General features: G+C 37.5%; 1 protein-coding gene across 1 annotated transcript; it reads left to right on the top strand.

The window, feature by feature from the left end:
* The first annotated feature begins 7,394 nt into the window (after window positions 1-7,394).
* Window positions 7,395-24,619, top strand: RFC3 (replication factor C subunit 3). The gene is made up of 9 exons (NM_001038547.2): window positions 7,395-7,515; window positions 9,216-9,353; window positions 9,790-9,857; window positions 13,249-13,346; window positions 17,234-17,415; window positions 18,588-18,724; window positions 18,814-18,912; window positions 22,811-22,880; window positions 24,331-24,619. The coding sequence occupies exons 1-9, from the start codon at window positions 7,429-7,431 to the stop codon at window positions 24,520-24,522; spliced, it is 1,071 nt and encodes a 356-aa protein (NP_001033636.1). The 5' UTR covers window positions 7,395-7,428; the 3' UTR covers window positions 24,523-24,619.
* The last annotated feature ends 1,462 nt before the right edge of the window (window positions 24,620-26,081 follow it).

Here is a 26,081-nt window from a genome sequence, read left to right as displayed (position 1 = left end):
AAATATCTAAAATAGAGATGTTTTCAAACATGTAACCCACGAATAAACAGAACTGCTTTTTGAAACTATATTCTAGTGACTAACATTAAAAAGCACCATAGGAAAGGATATGATAATTCAAAGTCACCTCTCTGGGTAAGCAGTTTCTATAAAATGCAATCATTCCTCCAAGTTGGGAGTAGGAAGGATGAGGAATATAGCAGAATGTTTGAATAAAAATGTCAGACATAAAAAAAGTATAAGGAGTATAGGGAAAATCAAAAGGGTTCTGTTAGAAGTTATTACTAATCCTTGCAATTTTACTTATATAATCATATTGTTTATAATAAAAGCCTTTCATAATTATTGGCAGTAACATATATTGTCCAACTCTTAGAATAAATGAAACTAAGGGATTTCTGAGCCTTTTCATTCCAAAAATGGAACAGAGAAATTGATTTCCATATAACAGATTATTGTGTAAATAAATGTCAGATATGCTTTGCCTTACATCTGTGAGTATTATTTGTGGACAGGTTATTATTTATAGAAAACGTGATTTGTCTTAAAATATGAAAAATATAGGTAAGTGTGTTTTCTTATATTATACATTTTTGAAAAACAAACAAGCAAAACTGCATTAACCTACTGAACCAGAGTAAGAGTCTTTCAGATATTAGTTATCAGTTGCCAGGAATTCCTGATACTATGAGGCAGAGGATGTTGGCATTAATGGCCATCAAACAGACCCCTCCTTTCTTTTAGTCAAATGTTTCTGTTTCTGCCTTGACCAGAGTTTTCTCTCCCAGATCAAGCAGGGGGAAATAAATCAGATACTGCTATGATTTGAGTTTTCAATTTATTTCTTCTCTTTCTGAGGTTTGAACAAAATGTTACAAGGTGTAAGCAGAGTTTGCAAGCCAAGGAGGGAGGCTGAATCTGGCCTGTAGATGAGTTCTGTTGGTCTGGACAGTGTCCTTGTTTTTCTCAGGAGATTGTACAAAATCACTGTGGATGGTGATTGCAGCCATTGCTTGCTCCTTGAAGGAAAGTTATGACCAACCTAGGCAGCATATTAAAAAGCAGAGACATTATTTTGCCAACAAAGGTCCATCTAGTCAAGGCTATGGTTTTTCCAGTGGTCATGTATGGGTGTGAAAGTTGGACTGTGAAGAAAGCTGAGCGCCGAAAAATTAATGCTTTTGAACTGTGGTGTTGGAGGAGACTCTTGAGAATCCCTTGAACTGCAAGGAGATCCAACCAATTCATCCTAAAGGAGATCAGTCCTGGGTGTTCATTGGAGGGACTGATGTTGAAGCTGAAACTCCAATCCTTTGGCCACCTGATGTGAAGAGCTGACTCATTTGAAAAGACCCTGATGCTGGGAAAAATTGAGGGCAGGAGGAGAAGGGGATGACAGAGGATGAGATGGTTGGATGGCATCACTGACTCAATGCACATGGGTTTGGGTGGACTCCGGGAGTTGGTGTTGGACGGGGAGGCCTGGCGTACTGTGGTTCATGGGGTCGCAAAGAGTCGGACACAACTAAGCGACTGAACTGAACTGAACTGAACTGTACAAAAAAGAAATCTGGCCTGGAGCTTCTTTCAAAACATTAAAGTTCTATCATTAATGGTTCAAGATCCTGTTTGTGGGTGATAAAGTGAAGCTGAGGGGCTGCCACTCCCTTTTGGTGGGAAGAAACTTCCTGCCTTCTCTCCCTGTTTTATTCTCCCAAAGCGTAGATCTTGCACTTGCCTGTCTATACCATGCTAGCATTTTAGTTTGTAACTCCTATAAAGAGGAATGTAGAGGATATATGGAAATCAGGAAGAACACATCAAATAATATCAGTTAATGAGCTACTGTGATTACAGGAAAAGCATAATAATGCTGTTAAATTATTTTATCTAGTTAATAAAATATAATAATTAATTTCTGAGAGAAAAAAACAAATCTATATTTTCCAAAAACAGTGTTGCAATAAACTGACCTAAAGCTGACTGGCAGGCATCCTAGACTATCATCTCCACATCCCAGTTGCTAAAACCAACATTCGCTGGTATGCTGTTCCATTTTGTAGAAATATCTCAAAAACTGGGAAGTTTAGGAACTGATAAAGATCATGGTAAAAGAAGGAGTTTCACACAAAAATGTGAATTCTTTAAAGACAGGGAATTCTTCCTTTTGGCAAAAATACAGATAAAAGTGGAAGGTGAAAAGAGTGTTAGGGCTTGCAGGGCCCTTAGGAGTTATGTAGCCCAGCCTTTAATTTTGCAATTGAATCCATTCACCCAGAATCAAACTAGGAGCTAAGATGAAGTCAGGGGTAAGGTGAAGCCATGACCTGAGGCCCAGCAGAGAGCTTTTCATCACTGAGAAGATCCCTGGGGAGACTGCTCGGGGTTTTAGAACCATTTGGATGTTTGAGTTGAGAAGAATCAGCTTAATCCTATTACCTTACCTGTGAGGAGGTAACTGGAGATGATTCAGGACATAGGCCAGAAAGATCCTCATTAAAACCAGGAGGACCACTCAGCACAGTCTCTTCCTTGGCCTGTTCAGCCTCTTCTCATGCTTTTCTCCTCCGTGTTCACTCCTCTTTGGCAGAATAAGTGTTTCAGTATACCCCGGAAGCTTCCCTATTCAGGGCCCATGCAATACACTCTTCTCCCTTTCTGGCTCATTCCACTGCTCAAGCTTCATCCTAAATGTTACTTTCCCAAAGAAACCTTTCCTGACCTACCTGATTAGGTGGGTCTACCTAGAAGTCCCATTCAAAACTGTTAGCAAAAGAAATAACTTCACTTTGTTTGGCATTAGAGGCTAGTACATTCTTTGGGGTCACTTTGTTTTAATCACTGTATTGACTTAAACTTTACTTTTCAAATTATATAATGAAAATGTTAAAGGTTCCACAGTGCTTGTTATGCAAAATAGGATCCCTGTTCTGATCTCTGCTCAAACACCTTATTTCTGCTTCCCAGAAAAAAACACTTTCAACTCTGTGTGTGTGTGCATGTGTGTGTATGCGTGCGTGTGCATGTGTGTGTGTGCGTGTGCATGTGTGTGTGTGCATGTGCATATGTGTGTTGGTGTTAACTCTATATTTCTTAATAATATATATTGCAGTTTCTTGATTTTGAAAATTTAGCTGCTGATTGCCTACTATAGAAAGTGAAGTCATATCTCTTTTACATCCCTCCCTTCTCACACCTAGACACACTTCCCCTCCCAGTGCACTTATATCATAATTTCTGGTTAGATAAGTATATGGTGTTCTTACTATTCTGAATTTGTGTTATGCACAATTGAGCCACATGATAAAATGCTATAACATTTCCTTTTTTCAGAGACTACATATTCCTTTTATATAACTTTCATGTTCCCGGTTCTTGGTAACTGTCCTGTTTTCTCTTTGGTTAGTTTTTAGTGTACTTCTTGCTAATTTATTCCCAGACTCTCTTGCATATGTATAAATCTCATCTCAGGATGTGTGAGCACATCAGATACTGATTTCATCTTCTGGGGATAGCCATCCTCCTGCTCCAGTCTAAATAGCTCGTTTACCACACTGGCTCTGCCACTGTTGCCTGGAACTTTCCTGCACTGTTGTGTACAATGCCCTCTTGCTCTCTTCTACTGTGGGATCTCCTGATTTCTAGGTTCCTCTCCCAGAGGTTACAGATTACTCATTTCTAAAACATTAGGATGAAGTAATATCAGTGACAAGAGCCATAGAACCTCAAAGGAATAAAGGCACTGCCTCCTTTTTACACTAGATATTTAATCACATTTTGTGTTTTTAAAGTTGTAGTTGTTTTTTTTTTATGCCATTTCATGTAAAATAAATCTTCCCTTTTAACAGCTATGAGTGACTATTTTTAGTTGTAATATATTACCTTTCAGGAAGGTAGCAAGGGCAACTGAAGATATGTTAAATATATATCACCATCAAATCATGTGGATAAAAGTGCTTTTTCGCTTTTGAAATTACAGCTTCATATATAAAGGATTGAGTAACATGGGTGACAGGTTTGTAACGTGCTCAAGTGGGACAATTTATATTTTATGATTCCTAAGATCAAAGAGATGAAATGTACAGTATTCAAATATGGGCTTAAATACTTGTAACTAGCAATCCCAAATGGAATCTTAGTTAAGATTTGTAAAACAGTATGCACTAAACATCTTTTCAAAATAATATGCCCTAAGTGTTAGTTGCTCAGTCATATCTGACTCTTTGCGACCCTTTAGACTGTAGCCCACCAGGCTCTTCTGTCCATGGGATTCTCCAGGCAAGAATACTGGAGTGGGTTGCCATTTCCTCCTCCAATATGCACTAAACTACAGTAAAATTAAGAACTTCTGTTCATCAAAAGAAACCACTAAGAGCGTTCAAAGCCAAGTTACACATAGAAAAAGATATCTACAATACATATGTTTGAAAATAAGTCATTAAGAGACAAACTAGTAAAAAAAAAAACACAAAACCTTGAATAGCATTTTACAAAATAATATTCTGATATCCAGTAGGCATGTGATAAAATGTTCAACACCATTACTTATTCCTCTATCAACCCACCAGAATGGCAAAAATTAAAAAGGCTTACTGGTTGATGAGGATGTGGAGGTACTGTAACCTCAGTGTATTGCTGGTGGGAACATAAAGTGACACAACTGTCATGAAAAACACTGAGGGGGCTACTCAACAAATTAAACATGGAATTACCATATACTGTAGTAATTCCACTTCTGGCCATTTGCCCCAGACAATCTGGAATCAGAAGCTTGAACAGATATTTGCACACTAATGTTCATAGTAGCATCATTCACAGAAGCCAAAAGATTAAAACAACCCAAATGTCTATTGATGGATAAGTAGATAAATAAATTATGGTATATACCTACAATGGAATGTTATTCAGCCTTGAAAAAATGAAATTCTGATACATGTTACAACATTGATGAACTTTAAAGGTATGAAAGTACGTAAAATAAACCAAACGTGAAAAGATAAATACTATATGGCTCCACTTATAAAGGTACCCAGATTAGTCAAATTTATAGAGAACATAAAGTAGAATGCTGATTGCCATAGCCTGGGGATTACCAGCACAGGGAGTTACTTTTAATATGTGCAGAATTGCAGTTTGGGATGATGAAAAATTTCTGGAGACAGATAATAATGATGATTGTACAACAATGTGAATAAATATATTTAATGCTACTGAATTGTACACTTAAAAATAGCTCAAGTTCATTAATACCTGTGTTCTTGGAGCATAAGTGGATGAGGAAATAGATAATGGATAAGAAAAAAATGGTCAGATTCTTGTCCTTTGACAGCATGGGCACAAGCAGGGTCCTACTTAGTACATAGGCCCAGTACAGAACTGTGTATTGTGAATTACCATCCTCAGGGGAGAAAACCTCAACCAGTAGGGTATAAGAACATCTCCCCAGCCCACCTAAATAGATGATTCAAAGATATACTCTATACATTCCTCAAAAAGTCTCCAGAGGGGTCAAGCTCCAGTTGCTCCTTGAAGTGATCTTGATAATACAGGGTGCTCTGGCTTTACGTTCTCCTCTGTTTCACTTTTCTCAATCTCTCACTGATGATCCATTTGATCTTCTCCTGCATAAATTACCCACTTTGTTTGGGGGAGAGGGTGGATCACTCTGGCCTAAGATGAAGGAACTTGGTTTCCTACTATCAAGGGCCTCAACTGTCCCCTAGAGCCTCAAAACCCTCCTCTGGATTTTCTGCTTCGAACTGGCCAATGAACAGAGAAAGTATGCAGGAGGACCCAGGAGTTTAAATTGGATAGGAATGGAGGTAGGACTCATCATTGCAGACCTGCTTTCTATTGGCCAGAACTCAGTCACAGAATTCCACTAATTTCTGAGGAAGCTGGAGAAAGCATCCCTGTCTCCTCAGGAGGAACAGGAAAGAGGTTTGGTGAATACAGAGCATTGTCTCTGCCACAATTTACTATGAATTTTCCATTCATAATCTCTTCAAAATTTTCTCTTAGTATTTAATTTTATTTCTAAAGTGCAGAAAGGGATCTGCCTATTAATTCTGTGTTAAATGAGGGAATGGAATTATAACATGCTTTATTATAAGTTCTATTTACCAATTATAATTGATCATTGACCATAATCAGAGAAAATTATAAGAAAAAGGGTCAGAACTTTCTCATTTTTATTAATAGAGGCCGGACACCAGCAAATTTTTCTGGGTATGCTCTCTGAAAAAGAAGGTCCAAATCTGTCCAAGTATATGAAAAAAGAAGAAAACTCATAAGCACAGCGGTAAAGCCAAAGTTACATATATCCTTTTATGCCCTGAACTGGTCTCTCAGCTTCTTGCAACCATGAAATTTCTTCCTCTTTAAAGAAACAAAATTAGATCCAGCCTTAAGAACCTTACTCCTGATTCTGGCAAGAACCAGCTACAGGTTTGCCCCAGAGAAGTGCACTGGGCTGAAATCCTACGTGGAAAGGTCTTGAGGTGGATGTCTCATAGGTTGTTTCAGAAGTTTTTTGCGAATAGACTGTGTCTTTTACTTCATGTTGTTATTAATTGTGCCGAGTAATTTCCTGCACATATGAATAATTCAGTAAATATGATGATTCAGAGAATACAGTCAATTCTTGTGTCATAAATGAATGAGAGGGGGGACCTTGATAGAAGGTTATTACACATATTGGAAATTAATTTCTGTCCCGTTGCAGTATTTAGGATTCTGAACAATATGTAAAGTAAAAGTGTAAGTTAAACATGTAATTAAAATTACATACATCGAGAGAAGTGTATTTAAGAGGTGCAGTTTGCGTTGTCCCATTTCTGTAGCTTTTTCACGACCTTTTAGATTCCTTAGCTTTAAATCCATTAAGAATCTTGAGGAATGGAGGTCAGGAAACGTAATGAAGATTACATCTTAATTTTAGCGGTTTACTCAATAGAGCTTGTTTTGGTCCCTGCCACGTGAGACAAGTCCCAAGCCGGATATATTCTGGTGCCAAATACAGAACTCCACAAGGTAAATAGTTGGTAGGTTTCGATGGAAGGAACGAGTGAATGAATGAACGAATGAAATGAGTTCAGAATGGTGGTGTCTCTGAAGTACCCAGATTTGACTCCTAGAGTATCAGAGACAATTTTCCAGTTTTGCTTAATAATTCCTGTACTATGATAAGGGTGGGAGCAAAGAATAAATTATTAAATGAAACAATGAACATTAATAAATAGGCGGTTCCGACATTGCGACCAATTTTGTCCAAACTAGGCTTCCGTAGTCTTTCCGTGCCTAGCTACGCGAACACGCCGGTAGTGATGTCGCGAGATTTGAAGCTCGCGGGAAAACTTGTTTGCGGGTCTGTGAGGGGGGCGCGCGCGCGGGGCATTCGAGTGTCTGACCCTGGGAACTCGGGCTGGAATGAGCCTCTGGGTGGACAAATACCGGCCCTGCTCCTTGGGACAGCTAGACTATCACAAGGAGCAGGCGGCCCAGCTGCGCAACCTGGTGAGTCGGCGGGACGAGGCGGAAAGAGCCGGGGGAGGGGAGGTGCGCCACTCGGAGGTTTCGCGCCCCTCAAGAGCGGAGCTTCGCCCTCCGGCTTTAGAAGGTGTCAAGTGCTGTGGAGAAAAGTAAAACAGGGACGGGGACAGAGTGTGGGGCCGGGGACTGTGCTTGCAAACAAAGAAAGTCTCCTTGAGAACTGTCCTCTTTGATTTTCTTAACCATGGGATATATTTTATTTCCTTTGTCCCGTTTTTTATTGTATAGGTTTTGGAATAAATATTTGGACAGAGATTTAATATGTTAGTCTTGAGTTAATAGATTTGCTTTTCAAATGTATTCACCTGTTTACGTTTTAATCTTCAACTTAATAAAACAGAAACACTTGGAGCATAACTTTTATTTTTGCTGGGATCGAAATTTAAAAAATGAAGGCTGTATTTGTGGAGCACCTCCTTTTTCCATGCACTGTATTAGGTGAATAGTTCCTTTCCTTGACACTTTATTCTTTCAGTGCCAGCGATAGATAAGTTTGTAAAGTATTAAAGTTTACTTAACAGCACTTCTGTTGATACTTCTTTATTTTTAAATGGTTATTTATAAAATTACACTCCACAAGATTTTATGCTTTTCAGAAGGTTAAGGTCTGTGTCTTGTCATCTTTATAACCTTCACAGCACTGACCCCCAGGCCTGACTTGAGCATCAGAATCACCTGTGAACATATTTAAAACACATAGTGTAGTTCTGTAATACAGAACTGTCAGCATCCTACTCCATTCTTTTGCTCTTAACTTGTGAGATTACACAGACCTGACTTCCAGCTCCCTGCATCTGCACTTGCTGGAGGCTTTTTCTTGCTGACACCACTAAGCAGATTTGAAATGCCAGGGAATTAACACCTTATCCCCCATTTTCTTTCCCAAACTAGCAAAGGTTTGAGGAGAGGTAGTGTATCATACTGCAGCTTCCCCATTCCTTGGGTGGTTTAATACTGTAATGTATTTTCACACTGGCTTCAGGTGTATCCCCAGCAGGATCAAGCTCCAGATGTCCAGAGTGGTTTTTAAGTTGATAACACTTGTTGGCTACCTTCTTTTCCCCACTTTACTTTCCTTCTCCCCTACAAAGTTTTCCTTTACCTTCCAAATAAAACCAAATGCACTCATTTCTCATCCAAGGGACTCTTTGTAGAAGTGCAAACTATGGCAGTCATCACAGTCTCAGTTATTGAATCTTAATCTTGTGAATGGAGTCCTGGAATTAATCAGTCTTTTATTATAAGTATTTTTAAGCACATCTGATAGTCAGCCAGGTTTGGGATTTCTTGCTTTCTAGCATATAGTGTTGTATCTTACATGTACTGTGCTAGATATATATATAAGTTCAGTTCAGTCACTCAGTCGTGTCTGACTCTTTGCGACCCCATGAATTGCATCACGCCAGGCCTCCGTGTCCATCACCAACTCCCGGAGTTTACCCAAACTCATGTCCATTGAGTCGGTGATGCCATCCAGCCTATACAGCATTAATTCCAGGGGAATAATCGATTTCATAGTTAAAGATATGTCTGTCTCTATGTTCATTCACACACACGTGTTTTTGAACTTTCCTAGAGACAAAATATTTCATACATAGAAAGTAGTTTCTACATGTAGGAGCAGTGGCTTCTCTAGGGAAAATGCCTTATCCTTTTTATTCCAGGTACAATGTGGTGACTTTCCTCATCTGTTAGTGTATGGACCATCAGGTGCTGGAAAAAAGACAAGAATTATGTGTATTCTACGTGAACTTTATGGTGTTGGAGTGGAAAAATTGAGAATTGAACATCAGACCATCACAGTAAGCATTTCAGTTTGAAACAGAAATATATATGATTACCTCCTTTAAAAACAATTTTTATGAGAAACACAGACACTATTCAATAATGTGTTATTAATAGTATGTGTTTATTTTTGTGTATTAGCATGGAACAGGCTGTGAAAGGGCATATGCAGATTGTTTATAATGATCTGCTGTTAGCTGGGGATAGTTTGGAGGTTTCTGGAGGTAAAGGAAAAAAGTGATCCACGAAAAACAAGATGTGTGATATGACCTAGTGTATATAAAAACATGTTTACCTGCACATTAAGAATGGGGCTAACATTAGTGGTGATTATCTAAAGTTTTATTTCTTTAATCATAAATTGTTTATATAATTAAAAAAAACAATGAAATACAGATAATAGGAGAAATAGCCAATAAACATTAAAAAAATAACTATTTTCTTTGTCCACAGACTCCATCGAAAAAGAAAATTGAAATTAGCACTATTGCAAGCAATTACCACCTTGAAGTTAATCCTAGGTAAGTGGATACTACATAGAAATAAGCATTTTTAGAATAGTGGTGTTCAGACTTCTTTTTTTAAAGAGTAGAATGGTTTTTTGATATAAAATCATGTATCAGATCAGATCAGTCGCTCGGTCATGTCCCACTCTTTGCGACCCCATGAATCCCAGCACGCCAGGCCTCCCTGTCCATCACCAACTCCCAGAGTTTACTCAGACTCAAGTCCATCAAGTCAGTGATGCCATCCAGCCATCTCATCCTCTGTCGTCCCCTTCTCCTCTTGCCCCCAATCCCTCCCAGCATCAGAGTCTTTTCCAATGAGTCAACTCTTCGCATGAGGTGGCCAAAGTACTGGAGTTTCAGCTTTAGCATCATTCTTTCCAAAGAAATCCCAGGGCTGATCTCCGTATAGAGAGACAAAATATAAAACAAATGAAAATGAAGCTGCCCTGTGTGAAACAGGGAGCCTAGAACCTTTCCACTTTCCCTTCTCTCTGAGACCCCTCCCCCAAGTCAAAAATTTTTAATAATTAAGTTCTTGCTCTATAAAGCTCTGTGTGTTACACAAAGTACTTTGAATAGTCAGTAAATTTTTGTTATATTGACTTATTCAGAACTGGTGAGCAAAGTATGTCTAAAAAGTTTGTAAATGCCTGAGAAAATATTTTATAAAGTGAATTTGGGTTACTCGTTCATTCTTTCCATTTTCTTTCAGTTTTTGGATTAGAGGGTATATTGATCTAATAATATTGAGAAGGACATGATGGCTGTTTAAGAAAATAAACTAAAGCTGATTTCTTTGCCCTCTTTTTCTGATTAAGAGTTCTTCTGTAGCGCTAATAGTCAATTGGAGATTAAGCTCTTTGTTTTTCAGGTGTTTGGAATTGACATTCAACCTAAATAACCAGGTGACTTATTTTGGTTTGTGAGGTACAGGGCTTAAGTGCTAAAGCAATGATATTGGTATAAATGATTGGTAATGCCTATAAATCAACAGCTTACAGAGTTCTGTTTTGTATCCTGAACTTCATTTGCTTATCCCATCCCCTTTCTAAGACCTTGAATCAACTCTGCTGATACTGGGAACAACTTGTCTAGGCTTGTTCTCTCACACACCTTTGCTAGTTTGGGGATGGAGAAGAAGAACACAGATCAAATTTGTTTTAACAAGTTATTTTTATATTTTGAGTAGTTGTAGGCAACTAAGAAATTAGCTGTGACTAGGTATTAACTTGGAGAAGGCAATGGCACCCCACTCCAGTACTCTTGCCTGGAAAATCCCATGGATGGAGGAGCCTGGTAGGCTGCAGTCCATGGGGTCTCTAAGAGTCGGACACGACTGAGCGACTTCACTTTCACTTTTCACTTTGGTGCATTGGAGAAGGAAATGGCAACCCACTCCAGTATTCTTGCCTGGAGAATCCCAGGGACGGCGGAGCCTAGTGGGCTGCCGTCTATGGGGTCGCACAGAGTCAGACACGACTGAAGCGACTTAGCAGCAGCAGGTATTAACTATAGTGGATACAGAAGTGTCAAAGTATTTGGTACTGTTAATAGCTATGTCTCTTTTTAAGTGGCTTACTCCTTGGATCTAAAGTTATGACCAACCTAGACAGGATATTAAAAAGCAGAGATATTACTTCGTCAACAAAGGTCCATCTAGTCAAGGCTGTGGTTTTTACAGTAGTCATGTATGGATGTGAGAGTTGGACTATAAAGAAGGCTGAGCGCCAAAGAATTGATGCTTTTGAAGTGTGGTGTTGGAGAAGACTCTTGAGAGTCCCTTGGACTGCAAGTATATCCAACCAGTCCATCCTAAAGATCAGTCCTGGGTGTTCATTGGAAGGACTGATGTTGAAGCTGAAACTCCAATACTTTGGCCACCTGATGTGAAGAGCTGACTCATTTGAAAAGACCCTGATGCTGAGAAGGATTGAGGGCAGGAAGAGAAGGGGACAACAGAAAATGAGATGGTTGGATGGCATCACTGACTCAATTGACATGAGTTTGGGTACACTCTGGGAGTTGGTGATGGACAGGGAGGCCTGGTGTGCTGTGATTCATGGGGTCGCAAAGAGTTGGACACGACTGAGTGACTGAACCGAACTGAAACTTAAGAACATGTTTGGTGTTTTCAGTTATGTTAATCAAATTGTAGTTGAGTATAGGAGTATGTTTCAGTTTGGTTCAGTCGCTCAGTCGTGTCCGACTTTGTGACCCCATGAACCGCAGCACGCCAGGCCTCCCTGTCCATCACCAACTTCCAGAGTCCACCCAAATCCATGTCCATTGTGTCAGTGATGCCATCCAACCATCTCATCCTCTGTCATCCCCCTCTCTTCCTGCCCTCAGTCTTTCCCAGCATTAGGGTCTTTTCAAATGAGTCAGCTCCTCTCATCAGGTGGCCAAAGTACTGGAGTTTCAGCTTCAGCAACAGTCCCTCCAGTGAACACCCAAGACTGATCTCCTTTAGGATGGACTGGTTGGATCTCCTTGCAGTCCAAGGGACTCTCAAGAGTCTTCTCCAACACCACACTTCAAAAGCATCAATTCTTTGGCGCTCAACTTTCTTTATAGTCCCAACTCCCACATCCAAACATGACCACTGGAAAAACCATAGACTAGACAGACCTTTGTTGGCAGAGTTATGTCTCTGCTTTTTAATATCCTGTCTAGGTTGGTCATAACTTTTCTTCCAAGGAGCAAACATCTTTTAATTTCATGGCTTCAGTCACCACCTGCAGTGATTTTGGAGCTCAGAAAAATAAAGTCAGCCACTGTTTGCACTGTTTCCCCATCTGTTTGCCATGAAGTGATGGGACCGGGTGCCATGATCTTCGTTTTCTGAATGTTGAGCTTTAAGCCAACTTTTTCACTCTACTCTTTTACTTTCATCAAGAGGCTTTTTAGTTCCTCTTCACTTTCTGCCATAAGGGTGGTGTCATCTGCATATCTGAGGTTATTGATATTTCTCCCAGCAATCTTGATTCCACCTTGTGCTTCATCCAGCCCAGCGTTTCTCATGATGTACTTTGCATAGAAGTTAAATAAGCAGGGTGACAATATACAGCCTCGACATACTGCTTTTCCTAATTGGAACCAGTCTGTTGTTACATGTCCAGTTCTAACTGTGCTTCCTGACCTGTATACAGGTTTCTCAAGAGGCAGATCAGGTGGTCTGGTATTCCCATCTCTTTCAGAATTTTCCACAGTTCATTGTGATCCACACAGTCATTAGTGATCCTAAAACACTTCAGTTTTAAAGTTTTGTGAATGTAGTGTCACTCAGTTTGCTTAAAATTTTAATCACTGAAGATCTTCAAGATTTTTCTTAGCTTACAAGTAAGGGTTAGTACTTATTAAATATTTGCATGTATATATTTACCACTACTTTTATTTTATATAGTGATGCTGGAAATAGCGATCGGGTAGTAATTCAGGAGATGTTGAAAACAGTGGCACAATCACAGCAACTTGAAACAAGCTCTCAAAAAGATTTTAAAGGTATGTGATATTTTTTTTATTTTGGATGAGGCAGGCACTTAAATTATAAGTAATGGGTATAAGAGGAAAATATAATGAGGAATGTAAATTCCAACCATTTAGCAAATATGTTATTAACCTGTTCTGTGCCAAGCACTATGCCACCTTTTTTTTTTTTTTTAAAATATGTAGAAGTGAAGAAGAGAAACATAAACTCTGTGCTCCAGGTATTTATAGTCTAATGGAGTTGAATTGTGTCAGAAAGAGAACTGTTTGTGCCACCTATTTGTTACTTTAGAATTAATAAAATATTTAGATTAGTAATGGAAAAAGAATTTTAAAAGGGAATTGCATGATTTACAAATAATGATTCTTTGAACAAAAGTTATATGTTCATTATTAAATATATTGCTAAACAAAAGAAAATTCAAATCAGCTATAATCCCACCATCCAGAGACCATTACTTTTAACATTTCCAGTGTTTTGTACATAACACCATATATTTTTACAACAAATTTTCTGATATATATGCCAATATTTAATGTTTTTGACATATTTTGCCAAAATCTTCATTTGAAAAAAGATATAGATTTGTGCTACTGCCAGCAGTATTTAGGAATGCCCATTTCTGTCTAACATTTATTATTTTTAATCCTTGTCAGATTTAGTGGAGAAAATAAGCTATACTTTTTCTTTAGTGGATGTGATAATTTAACTTTTTTTCATTGCTCATTTTACTGTTGTGTGAATCATCTTACGTATTCCAGCCTATTTCTTATCTTTTCTCCTTAAACTGTACATTTCAAAATCAAAAATTTTTTTTTTCAAATATTCTTTGTGGTCTTATAATTTTTCTTCTTAGTTCTCATTATTATCTTACTGGATCATCTAATGAAACTGCTTTGTATTTCTGGAGTAATCCTCACTACAGTTTTTAAAATATTGTGCTGTTTTCTGCCTAGCAATTATTTAGTTTTGCATTATTTTTTTACTGCTATCCTGTCAGATATTGTGATTGATCTCCTTATTTTTATTTATTCTATTCAGTTTGTGTTCGATTTCCAGAATTTGTCATTGGGAATCATTGTCTTGGAAGAGAGCTTCATTTTGTTATTTTTAGTCCACTGGTCTGTCAGATCTTATTGCATCAAGGTCCCTTAGCTCTTGTTCATGAATTGAACCCTATGGATGCTGTTCTCAGATTGGCTCATATATTCAGTGTGCTTTTGTGGGTGATTTAAGGTTCTCCTGTTCTGAAGATATCAAAAAACTGGTGGATCCTAGCCACTTCTTCCCACACGTAGTTTCTTGTTCTCACTTACTTATATTTAGGGTTCTTGGGGACAGCTTGTCACCTAGTTTCAATGTAAATGTTGTCTTGGATCTTGGAATCTGTTCTTTTATGGGAGAGATTCAAATGCTGCACTGCTATCACTGTCATCTTCTTGAAGTAATTTAATACAATGCTGGATTCAGTCCCTGCATACTGAATTTCTCAAACACTTTAAGGCCAATCCTTGATTATGACCAGGTAGAATCTTATTATACAAGTAACCAGATATCTTTATCCCTTATTTGCTACATCTGTTGTGACAGTGTTTTCCAAAGTATATTCCTTAGAATGCTAAGATTTTGTACAGAAGTACACACCTGAGTGAAATATTTTGGGTAAATGCAGCACACTATATCCTTGTCTTGGTGATTTTTACTGCATATAAGTATAAAAAGACTACAGTAGATTCTGCAACAAAATAACCTCTTTAGCTTCATTATCTTAGTGTTTGATCTTAGATTTTTTTTTAGTATAAATTTATTTATTTTAATTGGAGGCTAATTACTTTACAATATTGTATTGGTTTTGCCATACATTGACATGAATCTTCCACGGGTATACATGTGTTCCCTATCCTGAACCCCCCTCCCATCTCCGTCCCCATACCATCCCTCTGGGTCATCCCAGTGCTTCAGCCCCGAGCATCCTGTATCATGCATCGAACCTGGACTGGCGATTCGTTTCACATATGATATTATACATGTTTTAATGTCATTCTCCCAAATCATCCCACCCTCACCCTCTCCCACAGAGTCCAAAAGACTGTTCTATACATCTGTGTCTCTTTTGCTGTCTCGCATACAGGGTTATCATTACCATCTTTCTAAATTCCATATATATGCATTAGTATACCGTATTGGTGTTTTTCTTTCTGGTTTACTTCACTCTGTATACACTAATAATGAGAAAATAGAGAAATTAAGGAAACAATTCCATTCACCATTGCAATGAAAAGAATAAAATACTTAGGAATATATCTACCTAAAGAAACAAAGACTTATATATAGAAAACTATAAAACACTGGTGAAAGAAATCAAAGAGGACACTAATTGATGGAGAAATACACCGTGTTCGTGGATCAGAAGAATCAATATAGTGAAAATGAGTATACTACTCAAAGCAATCTATAGATTCAATGCAATCCCTATCAAGCTACCAACAGTATTTTTCTCAGAGCTAGAACAAATAATTTCACAGTTTGTGTGGAAATACAAAAAACCTTGAATAACCAAAGCAATCTTGAGAAAGAAGAATGGAACTAGAGAAATCAACCTGCCTGACTTCAGGCTCTACTACAAAGCCACAGTCATCAAGACAGTATGGTACTGGCACAAAGACAGAAATATAGATCAGTGGAACAGAATAGAAAGCCCAGAGGTAAATCCATGCACCTGTGAACACCGTATCTTTGACAAAGGAGGCAAGAATATACAATGGAGAAAAGACAATCTCTATAACAAGCAGTGCTGGAAAAACTGGTCAAACACTTGTAAAAGAATGAAACTAGAACACTTTCTAACACCATACACAAAAATAAACTCAAAATGGATTAAAGATCTAAACGTAAGACCAGAAACTATAAAACTCCTAGAGGAGAACATAGGCAAAAGACTCTCTGACATAAATCACAGCAGGATCCTCCATGACCCACCTCCCAGAATATTGGAAATCAAAAGAAAAATAAATGGGACCTAATTAAAAGCTTCTGCACAACAAAGGAAACTATAAGCAAGGTGAAAAGACAGCCTTCAGAATGGGAGAAAATAATAGCAAATGAAGCAACTGACAAAGAATTAATCTCAAAAATATACAAGCAACTCCTGCAACTCAATTCCAGAAAAATTAACAACCCAATCAAAAAATGGGCCAAAGAACTAAACAGACATTTCTCCAAAGAAGACATACAGATGGCTAACAAACACATGAAAAGATGCTCAACATCACTCATTATCAGAGAAATACAAATCAAAGCCACAATGAAGTACCATTTCACGCCAGTCAGAATGGCTGCTATCCAAAAGTCTACAAGCAATAAATGCTGGAGAGGGTGTGGAGAAAAGGGAACCCTCTTACACTGTTGGTGGGAATGCAAACTAGTACAGCCACTATGGAGAACAGTGTGGAGGTTCCTTAAAAAACTGGAAATAGAGCTGCCATACGACCCAGCAATCCCACTGCTGGGCATACATACTGAGGAGACCAGAATTGAAAGAGACACATGTACCCCAGTGTTCATCGCAGCACTGTTTATAATAGCCAGGACATGGAAGCAACCTAGATGTCCATCAGCAGACGAATGGATAAGAAAGCTGTGGTACATATACACAATGGAGTATTACTCAGCCATATACATTTGAATCAGTTCTAATGAGGTGGATGAAACTGGAGCCTATTATACAGATTGAAGTAAGCTAGAATTTTTTTTTAATAAAAATAAATTCTACCATACCTATAACTTTTGTATGTCTTCTCCAAAGGGAAAAGTAGTATATTAGGCTTACTGTTTAGGATTTCACTCTGAATAATGAGAAAGATAAATACTCAAAAGTTTGTTTTGTTTCTCCTTCACTCAGTTGTGTTATTGACAGAAGTTGACAAACTCACTAAAGATGCTCAACATGCCTTGCGCAGAACCATGGAAAAGTATATGTCCACCTGCAGATTGATCTTGTGTTGCAATTCTACGTCTAAAGTGATACCACCTATTCGTAGTAGGTGCCTTGCAGTTCGTGTGCCTGCTCCCAGCATTGAAGATGTAAGTCAAGTTAAATTTTTCAGAAGAATTCAGTTCAGATTCCATGCATACTGTGTGTACATCCCTATTGTGTTTGTTCTTGTAAAAACGTAGTGAACTATGTCAGCAATTCAGAAATAGCTATGGCCTAGGTGCTAACTCAAACCATTATAGTAGTAAATACTAGATATCAGTATATAGAAAATGTTCTTTTCTTTAAATCATCTTTTTCTTTAAATAGGTAGTAATTGTGGATTTTATAAAACTAAGGGAAAGCTAGTTATTTAGTGGCTTCTACCTCAACCTGACTTAACTGGCTTATAGAGGAGACTTGAATATTTAGGAAATAGATTTTTCAAGAAGATGATTTGGGAATTCCTAGTCCCTAGTTCAGAGACCAAAGTTAGTTTGAATCAACATAAAGTGTATTTTTTTTTTTTTTTTCCTTTATCATTCTTAATGCTGCTGCTATGGCTAAGTTGCTTCAGTCATAGCATTCTTAACAGCTATCAGTAAAAATGCCAGTTTCTCACAATAAGCAAGTTTCTGCTGTTAATAGGTTTGGGGTGATTTTATGCAAAGTAGGGATAATAAGTGACATTGTATTGTGAGTTTCACTTGTAAAGATTTTGAGAGTTTTAGAGTTTAAAATGTTTATAAAGCAGCAGGACCACCAGGTTATGTCTCTCCCATGAGTACCATTCACATCTTGGTGCCTGAGTTGTGTCCAGTTAGGCTTGTACAGCTCAACTTGGCAGCCTTGTGAGCAGTGTTTTTGTCACCAACCTGTGGCCCTTTGTCTCCAACTCCCTGCTGCCTTGAGGCTGGCAGGTATGGAAGTGGGACCAGATCTTTCTCCAGGTGCCCATCTAGTTACTGACTGTACCTGATAGCTAGGTTAGACCCCTGGCTTCCTGCTGAAGGAACAGTGGATTAGGGTAGGGTAGTGACCAAAAAGGAAATGGCAACCCACTCCAGTGTTCTTGCCTGGAGAATCCCAGGGACGGGGGAGCCTGGTGGGCTGCTGTCTATGGGGTCGCACAGAGTCGGACACGACTGAAGTGACTTAGCAATAGCAGCAGTGACCAAAAAAAGAAAGGTTGGAGTTCTGTAACAATATTCTTAACAGAAATTGTCTCAGCATGCAGTTTGGCAGATTGCTCATTTTTGTTACTTTATTATTTTATTTGTAGATTTGCCATGTGTTATCTACTGTGTGTAAGAAGGAGGGTCTAAATCTTCCTCCACAACTGGCTCATAGACTTGCCGAGAAGTCCTGCAGAAATCTCAGAAAAGCTCTGCTTATGTGTGAAGCCTGCAGAGTGCAACAGTGAGTAAAAGGGGTCAGTTACTACGGGAATCATGTTGTGATATAAACCACTTTCGTTTAATTTATTGTGTTCTCTTTTTGTCATGTAGATATCCTTTTACTGCAGATCAAGAAATCCCTGAAACAGATTGGGAGGTGTATCTGAGGGAGACTGCCAATGCTATTGTCAGTCAACAAACTCCACAGAGGTAACCGCTATAAAAGATCACCATAAAAGTTTGATCACTGAGACAGTACAGATATTCTAAGTTGTAGATTAGCTGTTTTATACTGATACCATGCCATGTAGCATTATAATTAAATTTAAATTATAAAATACTATACTTCTAAAGAAAAAGTAGAGTTTTAGACATTTAATGGTTCAGAATAGTTGGTGTATGATATCATGGCTTTTAAGAAGCTACTGGCATGCAAGTATGGAACTTACAGATAAATTGAAACAAATTTTGGAAGTTTAAGGTTTTTTTTCCCCCTCAGAATCTTGGATGATTTAATATTAATGCATAGCATGATGTGTCTAGCTTTCTAATATTGAAGATAACACTGTATAACTTTGTAATTGATGTGTTATAGAAAGACACTAGACTGTGTGTAGACTTCCAAGTTCTTCTAATTTTTAGCTAAGTGTCCTTAAGCAGGTAACTTTATAAACTTAGAGCTTCAGCTTTTTCATTTGTATAATGAAGAGAGATTGTGTGATAGTGGTTTGAGAACTAGAAGACTCCGAGCTCATGTGTGGTGATAGGCTCCATTAAGAATAATACTGTGTATGTGCCGTCAGTATGTAGGAAGTATTTTGTGCATATCTGCTGCACAGATGTTTCTGTTTGCTTCTTGGGTCTCTTATTCAGTAGTAGACCACACTGAAAGTACTTCAACCATAGCCGGTTGGATTTGTTATGACTTTGATTGAGGAGGGCAATGGGCTCTTCTCCAAATCAAGAGTGACAGTCTTAAGGCTTGGTACTTTTGGAAAGTCTGGTGAAGGTTGTGTAAGCTCACTGAGACACAGTCTCCTACTTTTTTTGCCTGTCTGAAATGAGAAACCCATCTTTGGACTTTAGAGAGGGTTATTGATTGTTTTAGAAAACAGACTAGATTGAGTGCAGCCACTGAAATGTAAGCTTCCTTGGTTTACGTGAACATAATTGGGAGAAGGAATATACTGTGTTTCTCCTCTTGGGTGGTATATCTGAGAATTGTTATTTTTATAAGAAATTCTCCAAAGGAAATTGCAATATGTACTGTTGGACAACCATAATAGATTAGAGGAGGTGAATGGTCATAGAAAATCGGTACTTGATATTTTATCAAAGTTTGCATTGAATTCCTCTTCATCTATTTTAGTTGAAGAAATAGTTTTCGAAAAGTGCCAGATGTTTTAAGTAGATTCTTGAGAAAAGAAACCTTGACTTTAGGATAAAGTGTGCATTCCATTTTGTAAATACTGTCAGGTAGTGAAGAAATCTCAAGTTTTAAGGAAATAAAATTCAAATGAAGCATGTCTTAGGAGCTTTTTACTTTCATAAAATATTTCCACACCAAAGGTGACTTTTCTTGTTTTTGTTCTGATTTTAAAGAAGAAAAATTGATGATGATAGTTGAACTTTCCCACTCTTAAGGAGATTTAGGTACAGATGTTGCAATATTTGACATTATTAAATGTATTTTTAAGACTTAAGTTGATTATTACTTTTCTTAATTCTGCTGCTGCTGCCCATTCCTCCAGTTTCCAAACAAATTTTGACAGCTCATAAATGAATTTGTCCAGGAAGAAGTGCTGCTGTTCCCTATTTAGATTAACAGATTTGGGATTTGATGGCATTGTGTCTTTAAAACAAAATATTCCTCTTAATTTCCGAAAGCCTTGAAGCTGTCCAGAAATACTAGGATGGCCAGTGTCATTTTGAACATTGGTCCGCACAGTACCAATGACTCCTGATTTTTGACCCTGTAGTCTAGCTGTAATATTTATAGTCTTGATTCTTTTTTTGATACATGTTAGGAAATTTCTTATTTTCTAATGTGATATGTGTCTGTGATATGTGCTCAGAGTGTCCAACTTTTTTTGACCCTGTAGACTGTAGCCCCGCAAGCTTCTCTGTCCGTGGAATTTTCTAGGCAAGAATAATGGAGTGAGTTGCCATTTCCTTCTCCAGGGGATCTTCCTGACCCAGGGATCTGAACCTGCATCTCTTGCATCTCCTGCCTTTGCAGGCAGGTTCTCTGCTCCACCTTTCTCATGTGACTAGCAGCTTACATATGATGAGCAATTATTATGCTGACATTTACACTATTTCATTTAATTCAAATAACAGTCCTATGAGGAATGCATTATTACCATCTTACAGATAGAAAACTGATTCTTAGCAAGATTGTTGCTTTTTTTCAGGGACATTTGGTTAGTAAGAGGCAGAGGCAGTTCTAGAATACCATGTTTCTCTGATAGAATAATTTGTACTCATTATCACTTGTAACCTCCAAGAGATAATGACACCGGCTTAATAATGAATATATTAATGTTTTAGAAATGAAATCATATTAGAAATGAACTCAAACTAAGAGAAGCATGAGAACATGTGTGAGATGCACACAGTATTGTTAGAGTACAGTTTTATACATAAATATATTGTGAATCAGCTTTTTAGAAATAAGCTATATGCATTATTAAAATAATTTCATATCATCTGTCATTTATACGTTAAGAATCAGATTTTATTTGGGGTATATACTGTCATGTCCAAGAGACATTAAGGCCTTTGGAATCAGACTTGAGGTAATGCTGCTTCAGCTATATAAGTTTTGCTGGAAGCTTAACCTCTCTGAACTTCATGTTCTCTTCAGTGAAAGAGACTTGTGTTTGTGAGAAATAGTGTACTGCAGTGAACCTCATACAGATAAGAGATTAAATAGATGCTTTGGCAGACACTGGAAGGATATGGGCTAAGACAGATTTGTGCTTAAATCATGGCTCTGCTATGGTCAACTTTGTCAGGTTATTTAAACCATCCGGGCCTTAGTTTTTTCTTTAAAAAAAAAAAATGGAGATAATGCCTCACCATAGCTGATATGGTGACTGAGTTAAATTATTGTCATAGTGTCTTGTGCATAGCAGTTGCTCGAAAAATGCTAGTCTTTTTTTTACTTTACTTAGTTTTATTGTGGTACAACTTCATACTCCTAGAATCTCAGGAAGGGGGTCTTAACTTCTGCTTTGAAGAAATCTTTTAAAAATCACTTCCCTGCTTGATCTGAAATATAGAACATAATGTGGTCTTATTTTGGTAAAGATTCAGAACAATATTTTTTCTTTAGGGGTAGGTAAGTATATTTAGAAAGATTAAGTTACTTTTGTAAATATAATTTGTCACTTTTCTTCTTGCTGTTTTAATATGTTACATGTGTATTTCCCTCATTAACCCTTTTTCTTCCTGAAAGTGTTATGAGAAGGGCCTAGAATTATGATCTTACAGAGCCCTCCAACAAATGGCCATATTCACTTAGCCAGCCTGGGTTTGTGCCCACCTGTACCCTCTTGTACTGCCCTTTCAATGACAAAACAGCTTTGTTTCTCTGCCATAATTTTTTTTTTTACTTTGCAGTTGAGATGATAACATGTTATATTCATGGTTATATTTTCTTTTCTTCTGTAATTAACTTATTATTTAATATTTTCATAACCATTTTCTCATTTCCTATGTATCATCTATCTGGAGAAGGAAAGAAAAATATTACTTGATGTATCATTAAAGTATATTAAAATTCGTGGTGTGAATAAGCTCAACCCTTACTATGCGTGAAGTCTTCTGTATTTTCAGTGTATATATATATAGATACTGTGTGGGTGTGCGTCTATATATGTAAATGAATATAAATGTTGTCTGACTTTAAGACAGTTCTATAATTTTATTTTAGAAAAATGAACTAAAGTTAGGAAAAGCTCCCATATATGTATCTTAAATATGATAAGCCATTGAAGAAAATGTTTGTACTGGGATGTATAATTCTTAAAGTAAGATGGCACAGTAGGTATTTAGAAAAATGATCTCCTGTTTTCATTACAAAGTATTGTTTTGTTTTGTTCAGGCTCCTTGAAGTTCGTGGAAGACTGTATGAGCTTCTAACTCACTGTATTCCTCCTGAAATAATAATGAAGGTATTCTGATTTCAAATCTTGTACTGTCTATAACCATACAGTCTGGTTTGATTATGTGGTATCATGGCTTTTGCTGCACAAAGATATATTGTCAGTTCTTTCTGTCCAGCTCATTAGTTCAGCAGATACTCAGTCCAAATTGTATGGAGCTTGTAAGGTGTGCCAGTCACCGTTAGGAGTGTGTTGAAGGAAACGAGGGTGGGCCTCCTTCAGAGAAGTTACATTTTGGTGAAATGGAATGGGAAACAAGAAGCAAGAGGATTTCAGAATGGTCTAAGTATTATAAAGGCAGTGACCAGGTAAAATGATAAAAATGGAGGGCTGAGTTATGGAAGATCAGTGATGGCTTCTGTGGAAGGTATGTTTAATCTGAAACTTGAAGGATTGAAAGGTGGATCCATGCAAGTAGTCAGGGAATAGTATTAATATTTTAGACAGCAAGCCTCAGTGCACTTGAAAATTGAGGTTAAAGAAGGTGGTAGTGATTTGTGAGGGACGACTTTAGGTCTGGTCTAAACCTAATCAACTCTCTAGCTAGAAAGATATTGTAAATTGACTATTACATCTTAGGCAATACAAGACTTTTTATTTCTTTGTATTTATTAAAATTACATGAAAAAAATTCAAAAGTGAAGATTCCCCCTTCTGTTTTCATAAGACCTCTTTTCAAGTCACACTGAATTGAGTCCATATATGTATGTTTCACGGAGAAGGCAGTGGCACCCCACTCCAGTACTGTTGCCCAGAAAATCCCATGGATGGAGGAGCCTGGTAGGCTGCAGTCCATGGGGTCGCTAAGAGTCAGACACGACTGAGCGACTTCACTTTCACTTTCCACTTTCATGCATTGGAGAAGGAAATGGCAACCCACTCCAGTGTTCTTGCCTGGAGAATCCCATGGACGGAGAAGCCTGGTAGGCTGCAGTCCATGGGGTCGCACAGAGTCGGACACGACTGAAGCGACGCAGCAATGTATGTTTCACAAAGCTTTAGTGTCTTTTACACTACTATGCTTTTTAAATTCAGCAGTGTAGTATGGATGCTGTTTCATGACAGATTTACCTCATTCTTTTTGGTACATGACTGGGATTTCATTGTATGACTATACCAGTTTTTTGGATATAACCCCTGTGTTACAACCTGAAGTGTTAGACTTCAGGTTGTCTACAGATTATTATAATTAATAATGTTACAGTAAGCATCTTTGTACTTAAATCTTTGCACCCTTGTAGATTTAAGTATTTGAGGTTGAAATATGATAGATAACTACCACATTTTTACTCTAGAATAGTATGTTCTTTTGGATAAAGTCTGATGGTCCATCAAAAATAAAAAGGAGAACATATCAGTATTTAAGTTTCACTTCCTTTTTGAATGAGAAAAGTAAAGCGTGTTTAGCTAATATTTTTTTAATTATTACTTTTTAAAATTGCTATTTATCTTTCTTTAGGGCCTTCTCTCAGAACTTTTACATAATTGTGATGGACAACTGAAAGGAGAAGTGGCCCAGATGGCAGCTTACTATGAACATCGTCTACAACTGGGTAGCAAAGCCATTTATCACTTGGAAGCGTTTGTGGCCAAATTTATGGCACTTTATAAGAAGTTCATGGAGGATGGATTGGAAGGCATGATATTCTGACATCTCTCAGTAATTCTTCCTAATATTTCTCAATATCATCATTTATGTTCAGTTTATATTGGAAGAGCTACAGATAAAATAAACTAACATTGCTTAATTAAGTGTTATTTGTGTGGTTTTTTTTTTTTGGAAGGGGGAAGGTAGTAATTCCTCTGAATTATTAATCATTATTCTCTGAGTTAAATAACTGCTCCTGTACTATTGAAGTGTATTGAAAGGATACAACTGGAAACTGTAGAGTCTAGGAACATGATTTTAATTTACTTTAAAAGTATGTTTTCCAAGTATGCAGTATTGATCCTCCCATTTCCATCCACTCTCTCCCCTGCTGAAGGAAATTTACCTAAAAAATCAGGGTTTGTTTTCTTACCTCCAGATAACCATTTTTGGCCACAGGTACATAAATTTTTGCTTGGCAAGTCATTATCTTTAATCATATTTTCCCTCAACCAAGAATTATATTTTTGCAGCATATATAGGAATTAATTTTGAATTATAATAGCATGGGTATGGAGAAAATTGCATGAACCATCTGTTAAAACTATAGAAATCCAGCTTTTAATTCAGTGATTCAGATTTGGTATAAGGTTGACTATTAAGAAATAAAGATCTTTTCATTAATACTTGAGAGTCTTAAAGAATATCCATCATATAGTTCTGAAGCAAAGGTATATTACTGTTGAAATTATTCTTTGAACAAGTGTGCTGTTATATTATTGGTCCTATCCTTTGGAACATTCTTTATTCAGAAATCTGGTTCATGGAATACAGGGTTTGCTTGACAAAAGTCAATGACAAGCTCTATATAAGAATATTGGGAAGATCTGCTTTTGTAGCAGTTGGTGCTAAGTAATCAGGAAGTGTTTAATTGGCAAAGACACAGCTACACACTCACTGAAAAACCTAAACCTGGGAAACTGTTCAGATTAAGAGGAATGATGGTTGCCCTTTTTATGAGAGCAAGTGATACTAATCAGGCCCCATCTGGAAGTCTTAGTCCTGGTGGCTTCATGTTAGGAGGGATATTGATATTGTAATAGAAGAACTGGGAAAGTGAGGTTTGGGAGAGCTAAGACTGTTTTAATTTGTAGGGGGGAAAAAAGGGAAGTAAAAAGTATGTCCCAGAGATTAAATGCTCCAGAGATCATTGAAGTCTATCCTGAGTCACCAGGACTCATTGTCTTCCAGCCCTATGTGAGCTCTGGTAATTATTCAGCTTAGTTTCCAGCAGGTCTTTGCCTAGTTGTATTTTGTTATCGGCTTTTTTCTCTTTGAAGAAATGCTCAATGTGAAGTTATACTCAATGTATTTGCAGTTTATTAATTAGCCAAAGATGCAAGGCATGCATTATGCAGATTTCTGTTGAACTTTTCTGTGTAACTCTCCCCTTTCCACATTTCTGCCATGCGTATTCAGCCACCCCAGCCTCTGAATTCTCTTTTTCCCTCAACTCTTCGTTACCACAATTGTGTGAAGGTGTTGATTCCTGGATGTAAATCACTTATCTTCCGTAGTTCTTTAAAATGAACAGAATTAGAAGTTTAGCAAATGTTGATAGC

The sequence above is a fragment of the Bos taurus genome, chromosome 12, assembly GCF_002263795.3.
Source record: "Bos taurus isolate L1 Dominette 01449 registration number 42190680 breed Hereford chromosome 12, ARS-UCD2.0, whole genome shotgun sequence".
Classification (NCBI taxonomy): domain Eukaryota; kingdom Metazoa; phylum Chordata; class Mammalia; order Artiodactyla; family Bovidae; genus Bos; species Bos taurus.
The sequence above is the reverse complement of the archived record's forward strand: the minus strand, read 5'-3'. Positions and strand labels throughout refer to the sequence as shown.